At 43.6% G+C, this 22,085-nt stretch overlaps 1 protein-coding gene across 7 annotated transcripts in view; it reads right to left on the bottom strand.

Annotated features, from left to right (window-relative positions):
- SHROOM2 (shroom family member 2) overlaps window positions 1-22,085 on the bottom strand; it is a 675,938-nt gene that overhangs the window by 129,230 nt on the left and 524,623 nt on the right. For all 7 annotated transcript variants that reach the window (XM_069205145.1, XM_069205146.1, XM_069205152.1 and 4 more), the window contains one exon: window positions 18,488-18,594. In XM_069205145.1, the coding sequence (XP_069061246.1) occupies window positions 18,488-18,594 (107 nt within the window). The remainder of the gene's footprint in view (window positions 1-18,487; window positions 18,595-22,085) is intronic.

Here is a 22,085-nt window from a genome sequence, read left to right as displayed (position 1 = left end):
ACTAAATATGTAGTGGAAGGTACGTCCAGGGACCATTTGGTGCAGTGTATCTGCAAGCCTTTCTCTGGAGGATGTCTTATGTACTGGTACCATATTAATTCGGCCATACCACACGTGAAAGATTAGTTCGTGATACCACAGAAAGGTCGCTCAGCTTTGACTATTACTAAGAGGAAGGTAGGAAGCCTTTTTGATTGATAGGCATAGACCACAATGTCACGTTGATGAATTAAAAGGTATACTATTTCTTATCTGGAAAATAATAAATTTTGCAGATAAGAACTTATGTTCTCATGGTATGTATCTGACCCCTGAAGAAACGTTCAAGGGATCCTGCAAAAATGTCACTACTGACGGAGTCAGTTCTGCCATGAGTTTAAGTAATTCTTCTTCTTGCTGTGAGTCCCCTGACAGATGTTCTACATGTTTTGGTGGTTATTCCAAGGCAGGTATTTAGTCTCTAATTAATTCAAGTGGTACATCCAAAGCGTTACACATTCATATAACTTTCAATGCTGCAAGATAAGCCCTCTGCATCCACTTTCCCTGCACTAAACCAGTGCCAGTAGCTTCAGAGAGGAGGCGCTTGAATGAAAAACCGTGACTAATGGGATGAACTACTACTTCAGATCTACACCCAGGTGTTGAGCTGCCTGTCCTTTCCTAGCTTCCTCTGTCCTGAACTGTCCAAGAGCCAAGCAAGTGCTCCAACCTGGTGGTCAGCTGTGAGTTCCACTTTACAATTCAAGCTCCTTGTACCTTTTGGAAAAAAAAGGATTTGATCAGAGTCTTAATACCTAAGGTGCAATTCAAAGTGTAGGGAACACACTCCAGATTAATAGAAACAATTTTCTGATGTCACGGCTTGAAAGGCAAGAGGAGGTAGACTGTCTTGCATGAAGAGAACTTTAATTGATTGGTAAAATCCACAGCCGCAGCACCAGATTTTCTAGGTACTCTCATGAGGAATCTTTTTTACAGAAACTGCTGCACAGTCAGACATAAGATTGCAAGTGAATGATCCACGGTAAGGGTTGAGAGAGTCAAGAAGCTGTATATATGTATATATATATATATATGGAAAATGTCACTTACCCAGTGTACATCGGTTCGTGGCATGTTGCGCTGCAGATTCACATGCTGTGCACTGTTCCTGCCATCTAGTGTTGGGCTCGGAGTGTTACAAGTTGTTTTTCTTCGAAGAAGTCTTTTCGAGTCACGGGACCGAGTGACTCCTCCCTTTCTGCTCCATTGCACATGGGCATCGACTCCATCTTAGATTGTTTTCCCCGCATAGGGTGAGGTAGGAGTAGTAGAATGAGGATACTAAAGATGTCCATGCAATGGAATAGATATGTATGTACATAGTTTGTGGTAAAGGAATATTTATTTACATATATACAATTTTAATGCAACTTGAACTGCTACAGGCTCCCGGTGAGGTGGGAGGGCGCATGTGAATCTGCAGCTCAACATGCCACGAACAGATGTACACTGGGTAACTGACATTTTACATTCAATGGCATGTGTAGCTGCAGATACACATGCTGTACATAGACTACAAAGCAGTAATCCTCCCCAAAGCGGTGGTTAGCCTGTAGGAGTTGAAGTTGTTTGAAATAATGTTCTTAGTACAGCCTGTCCTACTGTGGCTTGTTGTGTTGCTTACACATCTACACAGTAATGTTTGGTAAACGTATGAGGTGTAGACCAAGTGACTGCCTTACAAATCTCTGTCATTGGTATGTTACCTAGAAAGGCCATTGTTGCTCCTTTCTTTCTAGTGGAGTGACCCTCTGGTGTAATGGGTAGCGCTCTTTTAGCTTTGAGGTAACAGGTGTGTATACATTTGACTATCCATCTGGCTATGCTCTGTTTGAATATAGGGTTACCAGCATGGGGTTTTTGGAAAGCAACGAACAATTGCTTAGTTTTACAAAATGATTTTGTTCTGTGTATGTAATACATTAGCACTCTTTTTATGTCTAATGTATGCAGTGCTCTTTCTGCTACTGAGTCTGGTTGTGGGAAGAAGACTGGGAGCTCTACTGTTTGGTTTAGATGAAACGGTGAAATTACTTTTGGTAGAAATTTTGGATTTGTGCGGAGAACCACTTTATGTTTGTGTACTTGTATAAATGGTTCTTCAATAGTGAACGCCTGTATTTCGCTAACTCTTCGTAGTGAAGTGATGGCTATTAGAAAAGCTATCTTCCAAGTCAAGAATTGGATCTGGCAAGAATGCATGGGTTCAAAAGGTGGGCCCCATGAGTCGTGTAAGTACAATATTAAGATTCCACAGGGGTACTGGTGGGGTTCTTGGAGGTATGATCCTTTTTAGTCCTTCCATAAAGGCTTTAATAACTGGGATTCTAAAAAGTGACTTTGTATGCCTAATCTGCAGGTAAGCAGAGATTGCAGTGAGATTAATTTTGATGGAAGAAAAACCGAGATTAGCTTTTTGTAAGTGTAGTAAGTAACTCACAATGTTTTGTATGGAGGCCTCTAACAGCGTGATTTGATTTGCTTGGCAGTAGAAAACAAACCTTTTCCATTTATTAGCATAACAATGCCTTGTTGTCGGTTTCCTTGCCTGTTTAATGACTTCCATACACTCAATTGAAAGGTTTAGATAGCCAAATTCTAAGACTTCAGGAGCCAGATTGCTAGGTTGAGCGATGCTGGATTGGGGTGTCTGATTTGTTGTTTGTGTTGTGTTAACAGATCTGGTCTGTTTGGGAGTTTGATGTGAGGTACAACAGGCAATAATCTGAATTGGTAAAGGTTGCCCTGTATTACAAATCTGAGGTACTTCCTGTGAGATGGATGAATGGGTATGTGAAAATACGCATCCATTAGATCCAGTGTTGCCATGTATTCTCCCTGTTTTAGTAAGGGAACTACGTCCTGTAGTGTGGCCATGTGGAAATGATCTGATTTGATGAAGAGATTTAACGTTCTGAGATCTAGAATTGACCTTAATGTTTTGTCTTTTTTGGGAATAAGGAAATATAGGGAGTAAACCCCCGTTCCTTTTTGATGGTGGGGTACTAGTTCTATGGCTTGTTTTGCTAGTAGTGCTTGTACCTCTATATGTAGTAGGTCTAGATGTTGTGTTGAAAGTTTGTGTGTCCTTGGGGGAACATCTGGAGGGAATTGTGTGAACTCTATGCAGTAACCATGTTGGATAATTGATAGAACCCATGTGTCTGTGGTAATATCTGACCAAATTTTGTGGTATTTTGTTAAACTTCCCCCCACTGGTTACGTGTGTTGGGGGAGCGTGACATTGAAGTCACTGTTTCTTACTAGGGGTCTGCTTGGCAGGCTGAAATTTTCCCCCTGCTCTTGGGTACTGTCCCCTGTATGAACCACAAAACCCCCCTCTCTGGTACTGAGACTGGTAAGTGGATTTTGTTTGGGAGGTGGATGGCTCTGAGGGTTGCTGTCTTAACCCTCCCCTAAACTGTGGCTATACTGGGAAGAATAGAGCATGCCCATGGCTTTGGCCGTGTCTGTGTCCTTCTTCATTTTCTCTATTGCAGTGTTCAACTCCGGCCCAAATAGTTGGTGTTGGTTGAATGGCATATTTAATACCGCCTGCTGTATTTCTGGCTTGAAACCAGAACTTCGTAGCCATGCATGCCTCCTGATGGTAACTGCTGTATTGACAGTCCGTGCTGCTGTATCAGCAGAGTCCAGTGCAGAGCGGATTTGGTTGTTGGAGATGGCCTGTCCCTCCTCCACCATCTGTTGAGCACGTTTCTGATGTTCCTTTGGTAAATGTTGGATAATATCCTGCATTTCGTCCCAATGTGCTCTGTCGTAACGGGCGAGGGGGGCTGGTGAATTGGCGATACGCCACTGGTTGGCCGCTTGCAATGCCAATCATTTTTCTGCTGTGTCGAACGTACGGCTTTCTTTATCGGGGGTGGCGCATGCCCTGATTGAGAATTTGCCTGCTTTCTTGCGGCCCCCACTACAAAAGAGTCCGGAGGGAGCTGTTGTGTAATAAACACAGGGTCTGACGGGTGAGGTTTATATTTTTTCTTGACCCTTGGTGTAATGGCCCTTCCTTTCACCGGTTCCTGAAAGACCTGTTGTGCATGCTTAAGCATGCCCGGTAACACTGGCAGGCTTTGATATGAAGCATGCGTGGATGCCAGTGTGTTGAAAAGAAAGTCATCCTCCACTGGTTCTCAGTGCATAGTGACATTATGAAATGTCGCTGCTCTGGCCAGTACTTGTGTGTAAGAAGTGCTATCCTCTGGAGGTGAAGGCTTTGAAGGATAACTCTCAGGACTGTTGTCTGAAACTGGTGGGTCGTATAAATCCCAGGGGTCTGCATCGTCCAGCGTCAGCCCAGCATGTGTGGGTGACTGTGCCATTGGTGTGCCAACTGGTGACCTTGTCCGTTGTGGCAAGTGAGTTGGGGACGTTTGTGGTGAGAATTGTGGGAGTGGTGAAGTTTCTCTAACTACTTTGGCTTTTGGTTGCTCAGTTTCAGTCTCATGAAAAGCCAGTTTTCTTTTAAACTTGAGTGGAGGGATGGTTTGAATTTTCCCTGTGTCCTTTTGGATTTGTAGCCTTGGTTGAGTCTGGTCAAGCTCTTCCAAATCCAGTTCCTGCTCAGACCTGTGCCTCTCCTTAAGTTGTTGAGAGAGCCCATGTTCTTCCGTATAGGAAGTCTTTTCCGGCTCCGAAGCCATTTTTTTCGGTACCGAAACACCCATGGATACGGTCGGTCACGGCTCCGAGAGGCTCTTTCGAGGCTTGTTCCATTCGACCAATCGATGTTGACTCTTTTCGACGCCGGTTTCTCGACCCGAGTCGGAAGACTTCGGCGCGATCTTGGCCTTTTTCGGTGCCGAAGATGGTATTTGGTCACCGCTTTTCTTGTGGGTCGAGCCATGGCCTTCCGGCAGTGGCGTCCCCGAGGCCTTCTGTTTCTTCATCTGACTTTGGGGCTGGGTCGGGGCAGGTGTACTCACTTTTTGTGCCGCCGTCGGTGGCCGGTCCCCGTCGGAGTCATCCGATTACGAACCTTGGATCGAAATAGTCATTTCTTCCTCCTCGACGTCGAGGTGTTGTGTCGACTTCGATGCCATCTGCAAACGTCTTGCTCGTCGATCTCTTAAGGTCTTCTTGGATCGAAAAGCTTTGCAGGCCTCACAAGTATCCTCTCTGTGTTCTGGCGACAAACATAGATTACAGACCCGATGCTGGTCTGTATAAGGATACTTGGCGTGACACGTTGGACAGAAACGGAAGGGGGTCCGGTCCATGAGGCTTCGACGACAGGTGTGGTCGGACCGACCAGGCCTCGTTGAGTGCGGAAGCCCCGAATGGCCGCTGAAGTGGTTGTGTCCACATAAAGCCGATGTATCTATACTGAACCGGTCCCGAACGCAAAGATACCGACGCATTTCAATGTTTTTCTGAGTTTTCTGATTCGAATTACAGAGCGAAGAGGAACACGTCCGAACCCCATGGCGGAAAGAAAACAATCTAAGATGGAGTTGATGCCTATGCGCAATGGAGCCGAAAGGGAGGAGTCACTTGGTCCCGTGACTCGAAAAGACTTCTTTGAAGAAAAACAACTTGTAACACTCCGAGCCCAACACTAGATGGCAGGAACAGTGCACAGCATGTGTATCTGCAGCTACACAATATATATATATATACTAGGCACGCACAGATTGCCCCTGGCCCCTCTCCCCTCCAGGTATCACCCAAAGCTGTGTACTTTCCTATCTGTACCCACAATGGTGGGGACTGCCGAGATGTGCAATTTCTCTTGCCAGCCTCTGCCACACTGACTTTATGTGGCCACATACCCTCATTTTTGTGCTGATTCCTTCTGAAAGAGCCTGCAAGCCTTCAGAAAATAGACCTGATTATGTCAATATTACCTTCAATGTGATTTGACTTCCCTAAACCGAAAAAGTCTCTTGAAGCCCAATTGTGTGGTTGTTACTGTACCCCTCTTTGTGTGAGAGCCTTAAAACACAAGAATAAAGGACTCTTTATCCCACCACCGCAGTCACAGCTGACAACAGAGACTGCTTCTCCTGCCCTGGCTGATGCCAGAGAACTCCTTACTCCTGCAGACTTGATCAACTTGTGTGCGCATTTAACAAGACTGACTAAGGCTGAAAGCTGTATACCCTACTGTTTATCCAAAAATTGTCTTTGACCGATAGAACACACACTGATGACTGATGCACAAAAGGTGTTAGTGCTTACGAAGACACGCAAAAAACGTTTTACTGTAATGTGAACTATACTACCAAACCTACTGAGAATTTATACTTTAAACAAAGTATTGTTTCTTTTACATCAAAGAAAAAACTGTCTGGTCATTTAAGTGACTTTGTGATGCACCTGTGATGGCTTAAATGTTCTTCCCTACAACAAAACTTTGAGAGCCTTGACTGTTAAAACGCACTAAGCCATGAATGCCAAAGCCAAAAAATGAGGTACGTTAAAATACAGTGACTGCCTTTTGTGGCTCGAGAGACAACAGCGGTATTTATCACAAGTACTGCCTAGTTGCTGACAAAACAGTTGCACTGACAAGCTGAGAGTGAGTGTTGCCTACTAAGCGGATCTCTACGTTCCCGAATTCTGCAATTACCTATTGGAGCTCTTAAAAGTTACAGAATGCCCCCCAGCATTGATGAACCCCCCACCCCTCTTGGCCAAACAAGTCAATCACTGCGTGGACAGACAATAAGGTATTAACTTAATTCAGTCCTTTTATTATTGAATCTCTTAAAAAGTTTTCATTGTAACATATAGAACATCATCAATCATGTATTTTCCTTAAAATCCCAGTATTACTGCAGCCAATTCATTCGTACCTCTTCCAGTCCACACATCTCACACAGACCGTATTTCACACATGTATCTGCTAATTCACTGAAAAACAAAAATACAAAACAACTAGTCATAGACAGATATACAATGTATGGATTGCTGTATGTGATATGAAGAAATATGAGCACAACCTTGTTGTTGGTTGCCAAGAGTTATTTCTTCTAAATACTATCGACTGGAGCTCTATGGATTGAGAGGAGAGTTCTGCAATGCGTTTTGAACAGTATTTTCTTTAACATTTTCATATGGTTTACTCGTATGTCCAAGAGGGATGCCTGAGGCGCAACTTGCTAGCTCGCATGCCTGGGAGTGATGCACGAGATGCAACATGCCTATTTTTCATTCCTTTTCTTTCATCATCTTTTCAATGCTGTAGTCTTCACTTGGACTGCATTGAGCTCCATTTCTTGTAGTGTCTTCAACAGTACCTTAATGAATTGATAGCTTTCACAGTGTCAAGGGTGGAGGTCAACCATCTGTCTGATTTTTCCACCAGAGTGTGAAGTTCTGAAGGCATGATTTCAGCCTGGAATCTGCCTAGCTCTTTAATTCATAAGTTCTTCCAGTATCTCAAGTGAATCTCGGTGCCTGGATTGGAAAGCAGATTTTACAAAGACTGGGTGGTTCAGCACAGGGCTCCATTAAGTGTCAGAAACAGTGGATGGGTCCTGTTACTAGGTGGTCCGGTATTACTCTGAGACAAAATGACATCATTCTTCACTTCGTATGTCCGAAGGGCACCTTCCTAGTAGGTTATAACTTAAATATTATGACTGAGAATTTACTTAGAAGGGACAGTGTGAAGAAATCAAAAGCTATACATATCTCACAATCACAGGCCACTGGCTGTTGATAAAGACGCATTCCCAAAAGCGCATAGAGCAAAAATACAGCTCAAAGGCAAGATTACAGGGTCAGACAGCAGACCGGTTACAGAAATCTATGCGCTAGGCATCAGTGATCAGCGGTAGTAATTATCATAGAAGGTCTTAGCAATATAGAGGACAATATACCTCCACACATACCTGGAAAAACAACCGGGGCAATAAGTGCATCTTAAAACCAAAAAATCAAAATTAGCAAGAGCTTTGCCAAAATCAACATACAATTTCGCTTAAACATCAGCTTGCCTGTTTAAAAAAATACGGACATTTCATGAAATCCAAAGTTCTCATTCTGAATAAACTTAATTCTTCCAAACAGAAGCTTATCTTTTTTATGAAAAACGTGCATTTTTGTCCCAAAATTGCAGATGTCCATCTTAGAAAATATGTTTTGGTCCCCAGCTGTAGGCTCATCATTTATTTTCATCAAGCAAGCACTCAGAAGTATCATTTTCACACATGGGCAGTGCATGTCTTTCCTGCACATTTATCACCCTCATGAAACACCGGGGAAGTCTCTTACGTGGTTAGGTATTTCTCCTTCCTTATGCCAGGGTACTCACAGTTATGTAAAGCTCAACCAGAACAAGCAAGAATATGCCACTGTTATACCAGGAAGAGCTAGAATGTTTTTCAATAAGGCCGAAATATTTTTGCAATATTGCAGGTATTAAAATGGAAATAGTCGGAATTTCACCCAAAAAAAAAACACAACATGGTGAGCATTGGACACTATTATGCAGGGATAACCTACCGAAATGCTAACACTGTGTCCTGGATGGTACGTATTATGATGGGATAATCAGCATATTAACAAAAAAACTCACAAACAGGTCATGGATGGGCCACTATAATGCAAGTCTACCCAGAATGTTGTCAAGAATGCCAACAAGTGTGTCACAGATAGGCCAATATCACTGAAAGAATACCAAATTATCTACACAAGTAAGTGAAGAAGGGGCTACTATTACGTGGGGATATCAAATATTTGATGAAGATTTCAAGTGTGGACATTAGTAGGCCACAGTGAGTCCATCACACCACCTAGTGACCTGATCTAAGCTGACACATGAACCCGTACACACCGTTTACATGCATACAGGGAGTGCAGAATTATTAGGCAAGTTGTATTTTTGAGGATTAACTTTATTATTGAACAACAACCATGTTCTCAATGAACCCAAAAAACTCATTAATATCAAAGCTGAATATTTTTGGAAGTAGTTTTTAGTTTGTTTTTAGTTTTAGCTATGTTAGGGGGATATCTGTGTGTGCAGGTGACTATTACTGTGCATAATTATTAGGCAACTTAACAAAAAACAAATATATACCCATTTCAATTATTTATTATTACCAGTGAAACCAATATAACATCTCAACATTCACAAATATACATTTCTGACATTCAAAAACAAAAACAAATCAGTGACCAATATAGCCACCTTTCTTTGCAAGGACACTCAAAAGCCTGCCATCCATGGATTCTGTCAGTGTTTTGATCTGTTCACCATCAACATTGCGTGCAGCAGCAACCACAGCCTCCCAGACACTGTTCAGAGAGGTGTACTGTTTTCCCTCCTTGTAAATCTCACATTTGATGATGGACCACAGGTTCTCAATGGGGTTCAGATCAGGTGAACAAGGAGGCCATGTCATTAGATTTCCTTCTTTTATACCCTTTCTTGCCAGCCACGCTGTGGAGTACTTGGACGCGTGTGATGGAGCATTGTCCTGCATGAAAATCATGTTTTTCTTGAAGGATGCAGACTTCTTCCTGTACCACTGCTTGAAGAAGGTGTCTTCCAGGAACTGGCAGTAGGACTGGGAGTTGAGCTTGACTCCATCCTCAACCCGAAAAGGCCCCACAAGCTCATCTTTGATGATACCAGCCCAAACCAGTACTCCACCTCCACCTTGCTGGCGTCTGAGTCGGACTGGAGCTCTCTGCCCTTTACCAATCCAGCCACGGGCCCATCCATCTGGCCCATCAAGACTCACTCTCATTTCATCAGTCCATAAACCTTAGAAAAATCAGTCTTGAGATATTTCTTGGCCCAGTCTTGACGTTTCAGCTTGTGTGTCTTGTTCAGTGGTGGTCGTCTTTCAGCCTTTCTTACCTTGGCCATGTCTCTGAGTATTGCACACCTTGTGCTTTTGGGCACTCCAGTGATGTTGCAGCTCTGAAATATGGCCAAACTGGTGGCAAGTGGCATCGTGGCAGCTGCACGCTTGACTTTTCTCAGTTCATGGGCAGTTATTTTGCGCCTTGGTTTTTCCACACGCTTCTTGCGACCCTGTTGACTATTTTGAATGAAACGCTTGATTGTTCGATGATCACGCTTCAGAAGCTTTGCAATTTTAAGAGTGCTGCATCCCTCTGCAAGATATCTCACTATTTTTGACTTTTCTGAGCCTGTCAAGTCCTTCTTTTGACCCATTTTGCCAAAGGAAAGGAAGTTGCCTAATAATTATGCACACCTGATATAGGGTGTTGATGTCATTAGACCACACCCCTTCTCATTACAGAGATGCACATCACCTAATATGCTTAATTGGTAGTAGGCTTTCGAGCCTATACAGCTTGGAGTAAGACAACATGCATAAAGAGGATGATGTGGTCAAAATACTGATTTGCTAATAATTCTGCACTCCCTGTATATGCTCACACACAAATGCACACAACTGTTCACACACATAGAGGGCCTTCTTAAGCCATCTACTGACTCACACAGGCTGGTGGCCGGGGTCCTCTGAATCCATTACAAGATCCAACAGTAGCCAGAATAGCACAGTGACAAGGACAGGCATATGCTGTCATCACTGACACCTTCAGCTTGTTTTGCCCTGGTCTCTGCCAATCAGCAGAGGTAGGAGGGATCAAAGAAGACTCTGTGCACGGGCTGGCACTTGCTCCGCCCCTCGCTCAGGTACAACCATGGGCCTTTTTTTTACATACATAATGCACGCAGAAGGATAGGCAGTGGAGAAGCCACCCTCCATCTACATGGTGCATGTAGGTAAAAGGGAGTCATTAGCCAAGACTATGGCATGAGTTGATGCAGTTAGTTTTGCTAATGATGCTTTTAAGCGGCGGCTAGGAAATTGTGGGACTCTACTCACCATGTTCTATTGAGTAAGCAGCATTGTCCATACTTGAGGAACCTACATCCTTCAAAAAGAAAACATTGTGAAACATACCTATTTAAGGAGACTTCTCAAACCGCCCCTCCACAACCAGAGTTATGCTTTGCAAAGCTAGATCAGTCAGCTATATACAGGTGCTGAAAGGTATTGGAATGTAAGGGCAAGTTAACATGCAGCATACATTACAATTCTGCAGTTGTTTTTATTTCTCATTTTGGAATTTCATACCATATTGCACTGCTGGTGGTGCGATTTATCATGTTTATTTTCTAAGGAACAAAGTGCATCTCACCAGAAATGGGCGCAATGAAAAAATATGCAAAAGGTAAGTAACTGAATCAGTCTTCGGAGCTTTGTAAATAATGTTTTGAATAACAAGTTGATGGTGTTAACATATCAAGAGAAATATACACATCTGATGTTGCCTACAATACTTTAATAGGGATTAAGGGTCAAACGCTTGTTAACAATAGAAATAGGTGTATTCGTTTGGCGGGATATTAATCATCCTAAATTAACATGCATTAACTCTGAAAGGGCACCTAAAACCTTTAAGTTGGAGACTTGACAGGGCTTGATTGTGGAGCACATGCTCTAGGAAAATCTCTTAACACAATGTGTTCTTAACCTGTCGCAGACCTTGATGCAATCAGGTTATTTCACAAAACCAAGGAAAATTTAGAATAGAACACACACTTGTTAGCAAGAGAAAAGTCAAAGTTCTGTTGGAAAGGCCTGCTTCGTTGACAGAAATCGAAGTGAATAATAAAAATACAAAAAACCTGGAGCAGACCGAGATAGACTGACGACAAAAGACATTATCAGCATGCATTCAATGTTATGATATCAGCTCCTGCAAAAGTTTTACCTATCATTAGTACTGGCTTCATAGCACTGTGGGAATTCAGGGATGTTTGCTTCCAAACAACTCTGTCTGAGCTGTGGTGTTCCGTCTAAATCAGTTTTGTTTGAGCGGTGTATAGTTTTTTAGATCTATTGAATGAGTAATGTGATTACCGCAGACCCGCATTTCTAGGCTGTGTGTGTATGTTGACCTGTCTCATTTGTTCTTGTGGGGGTGCTATCTGATAGGGTGGCAACTTTGTGCTGTTCATCCACTCAGTGAAATCTGTCTGCTTGTCACGACTCGTGTTCTGTTTGTATGCATCTAAAATATGTGTTTTGTGTTGTTAGGCGCAAAGCTCCTTGGCAGCTGGAAGGCGCATTGGAGATGTGACCCTGCCAGAGAGGTGGTGTGTATCCAGGGATGTGAGGATGGAGTTGCAGGGAACAAAGAGGTGGGTGGCCTGTTATAAGGACGGTGGTTGAATGCTGATGCTTCTGTTAAATTCATTCTAAATTCAGTGAGAGCTTGAAGTAGATCCATTAAGCAGACAGAAATCTGCCTGGGGTGAGTGAGATGGGAGGCAGTGGCGCTATAGTCTTATTGCCCTTAAAATGCCGTAGATTAGTTACTCTTGACAGTCTTCTACTCTCACTTATATGTTATTTTCAATGAGGTATCACACTTAACTAGAAATGGAAATGATAAGGCACTTACACTGGACTAGCAGCAGTCTTCAAGCAAGAGAGAGTGGGTCACCTTTAATGACGACCGACCAAGTATACCTTTTCCACTTCATGATGAAGTTGGATGTATTGATTTAGATTCTATTCTTTCTAATGTGACCTGGACCAGAAACACAACAGGGATTAGAATTTTGGGGAAAGGGTGCAGCACGCATGCCAACAGACCCCCATAGGTGGGAAACCCCCCATTTTTTAAGCCAAAAATGACAATTTTGGGTCTGTCTCCTGTCTGAAATTACCTCTGCTTCAATAGAAGTCAATGAGGGAGATACATTCTCCCGATTATTTTTTAATATCTCCCACATTCGTCCTCTAAAATGGTGCCGTGTATGGAACAGTTCCCAAGAAAATAGAGATCAGCTACATCTGCTCTATGACATGTTCTACAGATTGGGTCCTTATAGAACTTTCTCTAAAGGTTTTGCCCAACCTCATGCCATAACAAACATACCGAGTCTAGTTATTTTCACAGGCAATGCATCCACGCTGGAGAGCTTGTTCTAAATAAAAATTAAGTAAACAATCGAGATGCAGCAATGTCATGTTTGCTTCTTTCACTCTAATTCGAAACAAATTCATATGAGTATTTGGGTCGTATTCTGCATTTCGTTAATGCGTTTACATCTTTGCAAATAGCACAACAAACTACCTGAAGATCTTTCACTGTCATTTATCACATCACCACAAACACTTTTTTTGAAGGAAGCCCCACGTCTATGACTCAAAAAGACACAGTGACAGAAGTATCTTTCCTCAATGGCATAGGTGCGACCTTGAACATGGCAGTTATAGAGCTCACCATATTTAGTTACCTCCCTTACATCTCTAAACACTTTTCCCATGCCTGGTATCACCTAGGGCCCCCAATCCCACTGCCTTTATTTTCTCTATATAGCTATACCCAATTCTCACCTTTCACTTAGCCACATTGAGACCCATCGTAATCAGATGCCTGAACTATATTGAAGAAGAGAAGCAAAACACAATGTGTCTATGTGCTTATGGCCTATTGTGCGATCACAATGTACACCTCCTCTCCAATCTTTCTATACCTTTTTCTACCCCAAAAGTCCCTTTTCAACTTCCTTTCATAATTTCAAGTATGATCTTTGTTAGACCTGACAGTCTTAGGGTGGTCATCCCCCAACTTTTTGCCTGTCTCCCTCAACTTTAGTGACACTGTTTTTGCTGTTTTAGGAGTCTGCACACTTTACCAGTGCTAAAGTGCATATGCTGTCTCCCCTAAACATGGTAACATTGGTTCATACCCAATTGGCATGTATGATCTACTTGTAAGACCCTAGTAAAGTGCACAGACACACCTGGACCTGAACCTGCAACCTGTCAAAAGGAACTGCCTGGCTGCCCAAAGGACTCATCTGAACTGTTTTTTGTGAGAAGGACTGCTGCCCTGCTGCCCTCTGACTTTGCTGAGAAGTGCTCTCCAAGGGCTTGGATTGAGCTTGCTTCCTGTTTTCTGAAGTATCAGTGCCAAAAAGACTTCATCTCTTCAAGGAACTCCTTGTGTGTTGAAAATCAACGCACAGCCTGCAATGAGAAAGTTGCTGCACAGCCGAACCTGAACGACACAGCCCCACTTCTTGAGTGAAGAATCGACGCAGCGCCTGCCGTGCGACAGAAAATTTGATGCATAGCCATACCAGATTGACGCAACGCCTGTGACTTTGTCCCGCACGCCCAGGATTTCCACGCATCGTCCCTGGGCATCAAAAAGATCCTTGCATCGCAGTGAGGAACCAAGACTGCATGCCGGAAATTGACGCAAAGGCCCTTGCAGCGTTGGAAGGAAACGACGCATCATCTTGTGCCGTGCTGGAAATTCCAACACCCTTTTTTTCCAAGCAACTTCTCCTCTGTGGTCTCCGTGCGTGTTATCTTTTACACAAACCAGGTACTTTGTGCAAACAAGAGACAACTGTTGATTTCTAAGATTTAAGACTCTTCTTAATCCTGCAAAAATGATATTGCAACTTCTGCTTATTGAATCTTTATCTTTTTTTTACCTTAATTTAACCAGATAAATATTTAATATTTTTCTAAACCTGTGTGGTGTATTTTTTGTGGTGTTTTGACTGTGTTACTGTATGGTTTATTGCACAAATACTTTACACATTATCTTCTAAGTTAAGCCAGACTGTTCAGTGCCAAGCTACCAGAGGGTGGGCACAGGATAATTTGGATTATGTGTGACTTGCCCTGACTAGGATTGTGGTCCCTACTTGGACAAGGGTGTACACCTCTGTCAACAAGAGACACTATTTCTAACAATCTTCAATCTGTAACTCACCTAAACACTACAAATGAACTAGGAAACAAAATCTGGGTTCCTTCAACTTTGCTACATTTGGCACTTCCATGTGCCTCCTCTCTTAGAATAAAGTTAATCTGGGCCCTGCAGAAAGTCAAAGTCTTACCAGCCCATAGTCCCTCCTCCAGCTGTTACTGGCAGTGTACATCAAGTACTTTACCACTTAATCTGATTTTGTAAACATTGTGTGATTGCAGACTGCATACATATGGTGCAATAAACAAGAATTTATGCCAGAGTTCAAGTTGGTGCCTATCATAAGTTGATGTCATGTGTGGTGGGCAGTCATGGTTGGATCCCACTGGTGCTCTGTGGCGGTGCTATGGAGCTACTGCTGGGAAAATGATCAATGCGACTTCTGGGGGAATATGTAGGAAAATGTATCCATCACAAAAGTTGCATTCTACTATGCTTCACATATGAGTAGCTGAGAAACGAGGATAAAGGGAGTCAGAGGAGACACCAATGTGTTACGTGAGACGAGAGACAAGCTGGGCAAGAAGGCTGTAATTTGCCACTCCCAAAGCGTAGCAAACTAGAGAAGCAAGGAGTATGGGGCAACACAGATGAAAAACATAAAATCAGCAGGCTGTGGGGACTGTGGACAGGCTGCGGATACTATGGACAAACTGTGGCACACTATTATTTCCCAGTTCGCTGGATCTTGCTCTGCATGGGTAAAGGCTGTCATTCAGTAAGTGTGCCCTAAAGAGGTGGAAGGTACCATTTCTTGAGAAGTTACTCCGCACCTCATACTGATAGCTATTACAACTTGGAGGCTGCATTCCTCTCAGAAGGTTGGATAGATATGTCAGGAGCTATATGATTCCCTTGCACAAGCCAGTGCTTCAGACGCCCTGGTTTAAATATTGAAAGAATATCATTAAATTAAACATTGCGATGCTTAGGCACAATAAACAGAAAGATTATGCCAAGCCTAACCCACCATATTTCTTGTTGGGTTTTTCACAAAGGGTTTATATCTGAAGGATTTGGATGCATGAAGGCATTTCTTATTAAGGATGCATAACTCAAAGTTCTCGTATACAGACCTTACTCTTAACTAAGTTTACATCTGTATGCAACTTTTAGACAATTCTCATCATCTTTGGCAATTACCTTCAGAAGCGTGGATGGGACAAATATTGTGAAATAGTCACGGTTTGAAAACAGGTTTATTTCCAATACTAATTTGGATATGGCTAGAAATACAAGCATTCAAAGTTCACATTAAAATGTCAGCTGCCGATGAAGAGTTCACTACTACCGAGCAGAATACAGTGTGTGCTAGAACGAAGAACTCCCCTGCAGTCCGGGTCAAATTACTGCCTCTGTAAGCCTTTAGTCTGACGGCTTCCAGACCAGGTACCTAAGTAGTGACTGGCGTGGTGTGACTGTGTCCACGAACCAACTAAGATGTTGCTAGTTTCGGGAAAGGTAGCTGATTACCTTTGATGGCGTACCTTACTGAACTAAAGCTTCCAATCAAGCAGAAAAGACTGGAAATGTTTCTCGGCTGTTAGAGATACAGGTTTACTCACGATGACAACAAAGCTGGGATTGGTTGGAAGGCAGAGCAGGCACTGGTTGAAAGGTAAGACTCTGGATTGGTCGGAAAGAAGGACACCGATTGGTAGCACGACAGGGCATGGATTGGCTGGCAGGCGAGAGATGCTTAGAGTCACATGAAGACACTAAGAGACAGTGAATGGAGGAGCATATCCCTGACAACAGCACCAGTCCTGTTGCCATGGGAGAAGGGATTCTCTGAACTGCTCTACTATTGCTGATGTTCAAGAGAATCGTCTCCGCTCTCGACCAATAATCGTGTCGTTACTATGCTGGATGGAGCTACGGGTACCAGATCTCGTTAAGCATTCTACGTTTCGTAAGGACCGAGCACCGATTTAGGAGGTTTAGCTGAAATGAGACTTTTCTAGTAATACGAGACTGACAGCTGCTTTCGTGCAAAGCGTTTGTAAACACACGAGTGCGGGTGAGAAACACATGTAACCCTGTTATCTGAACATCAAACTGGCATCGCAGAAAGACCTGAGCAACACAGATTTCTCATGTGACACACTTCTTTAGGAGCAACACTTAATACACTGCAGAACAAACACAGGTAGAATAGGATATCCGAAAGCAAGCAAACTGTAGCTATTATATTCGTCCATACCGCCCAAAAGAGCATTGCATCTATTTCAAATCCGAGAAAAACCCACCGAAATGTATCTTTTGCCGCAAAAATTACAGCTGTCAGGCTATATGCACGAGCTAAAAATGTACACCACCACACGATTCAATAAACACCCCCGCTGTAGGGTTTGAAAAAGGCAGCTGACTCAACACATTATCACAGCCCGGGTCCAGGCATGTGATTCGCGTGTACAACGCGGCCGCCGTATAAAGCGGCGTTTGTGCTGCTAGGCACGGCCACGGTGCAGGCGTAGGCGTATTGTTGATGATAATCTGTGCAGTGTCTGTTATTAGCCGTGCTTTTTTTTAGTGAGTTCAGCCCTGTAAAGCAGTCTGGTGGGTTAAAATTCGCAAAGAAACGCCTGCATTCCCACCCCTTGCCGGGTCTTTCCGCGCTCGCATAAATCGCCAATAAGAGTTTTTAACACAGAAAGATATACTTTAAAGCAGTGGTTCCCAACCTTTGACTTATGTGGACCCCCACTTTATCATTACCTGAACCCAGGGGCTCCCCCACTGAATCATTACTGGAATCCGGGGATCCCTCACTGACCCATTACTAAAAGCTGGGGACCTAATCTATTAATATTATTTAATTTTCTAAGTAGTCATGGATCCCCCCCCCCCCACCAGGTCCACGGACCACAGGTTGTGAACCACTGCTTTAAAGTACCATTTGTGGCGGCTAAGGGGAGCTCCAGCGCCCCCTTCCCCTCTCACTATTTTACATTTTCTACCTGGATACAAAGCTCTTGCGCCTTCCACAGATATGACAAACAGTGAATCCCGACTGCAGCCGGAGGAATACAGAATGTTACCATGCCAGTGGGGTGCGAGCGATGCTACGGCTGGGCATCTGTTATTATTCTGCAGCTTTCTATCCCTTGCTGTCTAAAATCCTAAACATTTGCTTGCATGCACACTTTTTTCCAGCTAGAGATTTGTTTGCATGCAGATGGGGCAGGCAGAGATTTCACAGCATGCGTACATGGCCCTTGCCTGACCCCGTTGTACAGGCACTGGGCGACGCAAATTCCCCCCTGTGTCCCTTAATCAAATCTGCTGATATATTAACACCCCCTGTGATGCTGCGTTTGAAACACCAGCAACACAGCCAAAAACAGCGCCCTGTGGATGGTGGGGACGTTAAGGGGAGCGTATGGACGCATGACATTTCCACAAGGTACATAATGGATCGTCGGCTTAAGAGAAAATCCCAGCAGTTACTTCAGACACCTCCTTGTCCCTAAGCGTATGGGCTTCCATGCGCCTGGCTCAAATACTCTAAATGGGCACAGAAAATCGAGTGGTGCACATGTGGTTGCGGCACCACAGACACGCTGTGACAGCCCCCGCATCAGTCGGTAGCGCAGACATGCAATTAACAATAGATCCATTTGAACGCGCTAGGGTGGGAACATTTCATAAGGTTCCCAAGAAGAGTGTATGAAATGCACTTTACCTCACAGCGCTCGCACTCCCTGCGTCCGGGCTGCCGCTCTCGCCAGAAGCATGCTCCTTGCTTTCCCTCGGTGCATCAGACTGCCCCCTTGAATCGATGGATGAGCCCTGCAAAAAGATGTTCTCTTTTCAGCGTTTTTTACCATGTTATGGAAACAGCCAGTCATCACCAAGTTTCAGTCTCGCAGGCACACAGCGTCTTTATTTCAGGGTTGGTCTGCCTGACTGTACACGAAGTCAGTAATGTGCCGTGTCTTAGCATGCTCGCTTGGCTCCAAGTGCACCCCTGTACCACGTGACTCTCGCAGCCTCACCAGCCCCAGCCGCGCTGAGAGCCAACACTGCTCTCTCTGGAAGGAGGAGAGCCGTCAGTTCTTTTCCAGATTCAGTCCTACGCAGGGCACCTGGGCATCAAATGGAACACAGTGCTTCAAAGACCACCAATAAAGCCCAGCCATTGTGGCTTTGCATTAATACAGACAGGGATCCCCACAAAACTTAAAAAGGTCATGTATGAGTGCACTTTGTACATTAACGTTCACCCGCCCAATCAGCCACCCTCATACATTGCGAAGGTGCAATCAGTGTCGTAAAGCAAAATGGTGGGGTCTCACTGCAGAATGTGGTGAGGGGCAAGTGAGTGCCTGAACTTAAAATACCCAGCACTCGAAGCACGCCTCTAATCAGGCCGAGCGTGCTAAGTGAGCAAACGCCACCCTCGTTAGAAGAGTTCAATTTGCTCTCCTTTTATCAGTCCATTTATCCTTCCATCTATTCATCCACCCATCCGTCCATCCCTTCACCTTTCCATCCATCCACCAATATTTTCATGTCCGTCTGAACCATCTATCCATTCCCTCTTCTCCGTTTCTGCATTCTATCGTCCTTCAATCCATACACTTTCATCTCTCTTTCACTCTTCCATTCAACCTTTCATCCTCTCTTTCTTTCATCGTTTCATCATATCTTTCACCTTGCTTCCATCTTTCTTTTCACATTTCCTTCCTCCCTTCACGCTTCCTTTCTCCTCCGGTTCCTTTTTTTCCATTCTATTTACCTGCATTTTTTGTCTCATCCTTACTTTTTCTTTCTTATCTTAATCTCTTATGCACATTGTTTTTCTCCGTGTTCTTCGCTCTGCTTTTTCCCGTATTTGTTATTTTCTTTATGTGTTTCTTCCCCCTGTGCATGACAGCTGAAAGTCCACAGCTCTCTCTCGTGTTATTAACTGTCAGTGTTATTTCTGAGCATTTTGTCTGCAGACAACAGAGGCACATAAACCACTATTTAAGAGGGCCCAGTTCACCATTTGTCAGACCCAGTTGCAGTCCCCGCTTAAGATGACTGCGTTATTCCCCGAGTGCTAGGAAGGCCGAGTGTGTATGTACAAGTATTCCACAAATGACAGAACATGTCAGCGTGTGGCTGTTGTGCTTACAATTCTGCATTCCAAACCACGTGCTGTCGTAGGACTTCATATCCACCCCCCATGCAGAGCAAGATACAGGGGCACTAGCACCGGCTTCACTTTTAACATGTTATATTTCTCAACATGAAGTATCGCAAATTGCTCACCACATCATCATAGATGTGATATATGCACATTATATAGGGGTGGGTACTCCGCTATGCCGGAGGACTGGCGCCTCCCCCCTGCAGCACTTTTACAGTAAAAACCTAATACACTACGTTTATTATGTTTTTACTGCAAAAGGGGCGGGCCACAGGCGTGACAGGAACAGAAGTGGAGTGCACAGCCCCCCTCCCCTCCCCCCTCAGTGCGCATGTATGTTTGGCTGGCTGCTTCAGGCCGGCCAAAGATACATAAGCACTAGGCTCTGTCCAACCCACCAGCGCAGTGCTGGATTAGAGAGAGCAGGCAGATGCTCCCACTCTGCTTTGGAGTGCCCAGCCAGGGCGCTCCATCCAATCCTACAGCTGCTTTTATGCTGTGAGCAGCATGAAAGCAGCGTTAGGATTGGACGCAGGGCAGGCTGGGATCCTGAGCCTGTGAGTGGAGCTGAGGAGTGGTGCCGTGGTGGTGGGATGAAACAGGTATCTTTTAATTTTTTTTAATTACTTTTTTTTTTGGTCACCCCCATTCTCCCTCTCACGAGCCGCAACTGCATTTACACCTATAATTATCTCTTCCAAACTTTTCTTAACAGATCATTGCTGGTCAACTAACCATCGGAACCCTCCAAAATTAATCCACATACAACAGATGGAATCAAAACGTTATTGACTACTTACACTTATTAGACTGCATCCCCAACAAAACTTTAAATGCTACTAAGCATGTGTTTATACTTATATCACAGTTTTGCCCGCATTAGGAGTTTTTGCAGCCATTACTTTCCCTTTCCTACACAGCTGAATTACTGTTATATAGCACAACACCTTCCCTTTCTTATCTTATCGCACCTAACACTTAATTTTCAGAGCTTTTTTTATTTCTAAGCATTATTTGTAGCAACCAATGGCTGAATAAATTTTAAACACCAGAACACTAACATAAATCAAGCAGTATTTAGTTTCCAGCTTCTGATATTAAGTGGTATGAGACATGCATTACTTAAACATGAAACTATTTTAGTTTTCTCAAATAAGATTTTGTTTGACATTACATTCCGATGTTTTTGTTTTGCAATTTAAAACATAGGTTCTAAGGAATATATGGTGGCGCCAATACTTTCACACAGACCTTTAAAACATGACATCTATAAAGGCACCCCACACCCCACCCTTGAGATAGTTTAGGACAGCAATTTCCAATGTGCTTGATATTAGCTGCCTTAAAGATAGCTCCGTTGTCAGAAGACTAATACCTCTTCTGTCAAGAGGACTGAACAGATACATCTAGGTAGCCTGAGAAGTACTTTATTCTCAGAAACCCTGATCAGTTAGATACGAGTAAGTAAATAGTTAAAAACGCCTTCTGAACCATGGCCAGTGGGATTTATACATCACGATGGATAGTTCTTCTGCTTCACCTGTAAGATTACAGTATTAAAGCTTGGACTGCTAAAATACAAACCAAGCCACACTGACACCAGCTTCACTATTTTTAGATCTCGTCAGAGAGGTACAGCTTCTTCAAGCCACAAGGATAGTTCCCAAGATTTAGAAAAACAGACACTTGAGGTCAGCATATTTGGAGTGTTTGAGGTGTTGTAGAGTGTTCCATAAAAAGGTACTGCTTTCCACCTAAATCTTGGGAACTACACAGGGTTCCAGGCTTAACACGCTGCAGCTACAATCTTGAGCAGATAAGACCTGGGTAGCATGATTGACAACTATGCCGTCAATGGCTGGGCCTGAATGGGCTGTTTACCATTATGGATGTTGCTGCAGTCACAGGCATAAGTCTGTAAGATACATCTGATCTGCAGAATAACTATACTGTCAGAAATTAAAGCACAGGAGATGTGTGTGGCTATTGGGCTGGAACATTTGCGATTCATGTAACTTGATGGAGAGTTCTTCTGGATGAAGCTATAACTTATAATATCTCTGCAACCTGGGATATAAGTTTGCTCTCTGATGCTGGAGAGATCTGTATAATACACAGGACAGATTTGCAGTTGGAAGACTGATCC

This window comes from Pleurodeles waltl, chromosome 8 (genome assembly GCF_031143425.1).
Source record: "Pleurodeles waltl isolate 20211129_DDA chromosome 8, aPleWal1.hap1.20221129, whole genome shotgun sequence".
Taxonomy (NCBI): domain Eukaryota; kingdom Metazoa; phylum Chordata; class Amphibia; order Caudata; family Salamandridae; genus Pleurodeles; species Pleurodeles waltl.
Note: the sequence above shows the minus strand (reverse complement) of the source record. Positions and strands in the feature narration are given on the sequence as shown.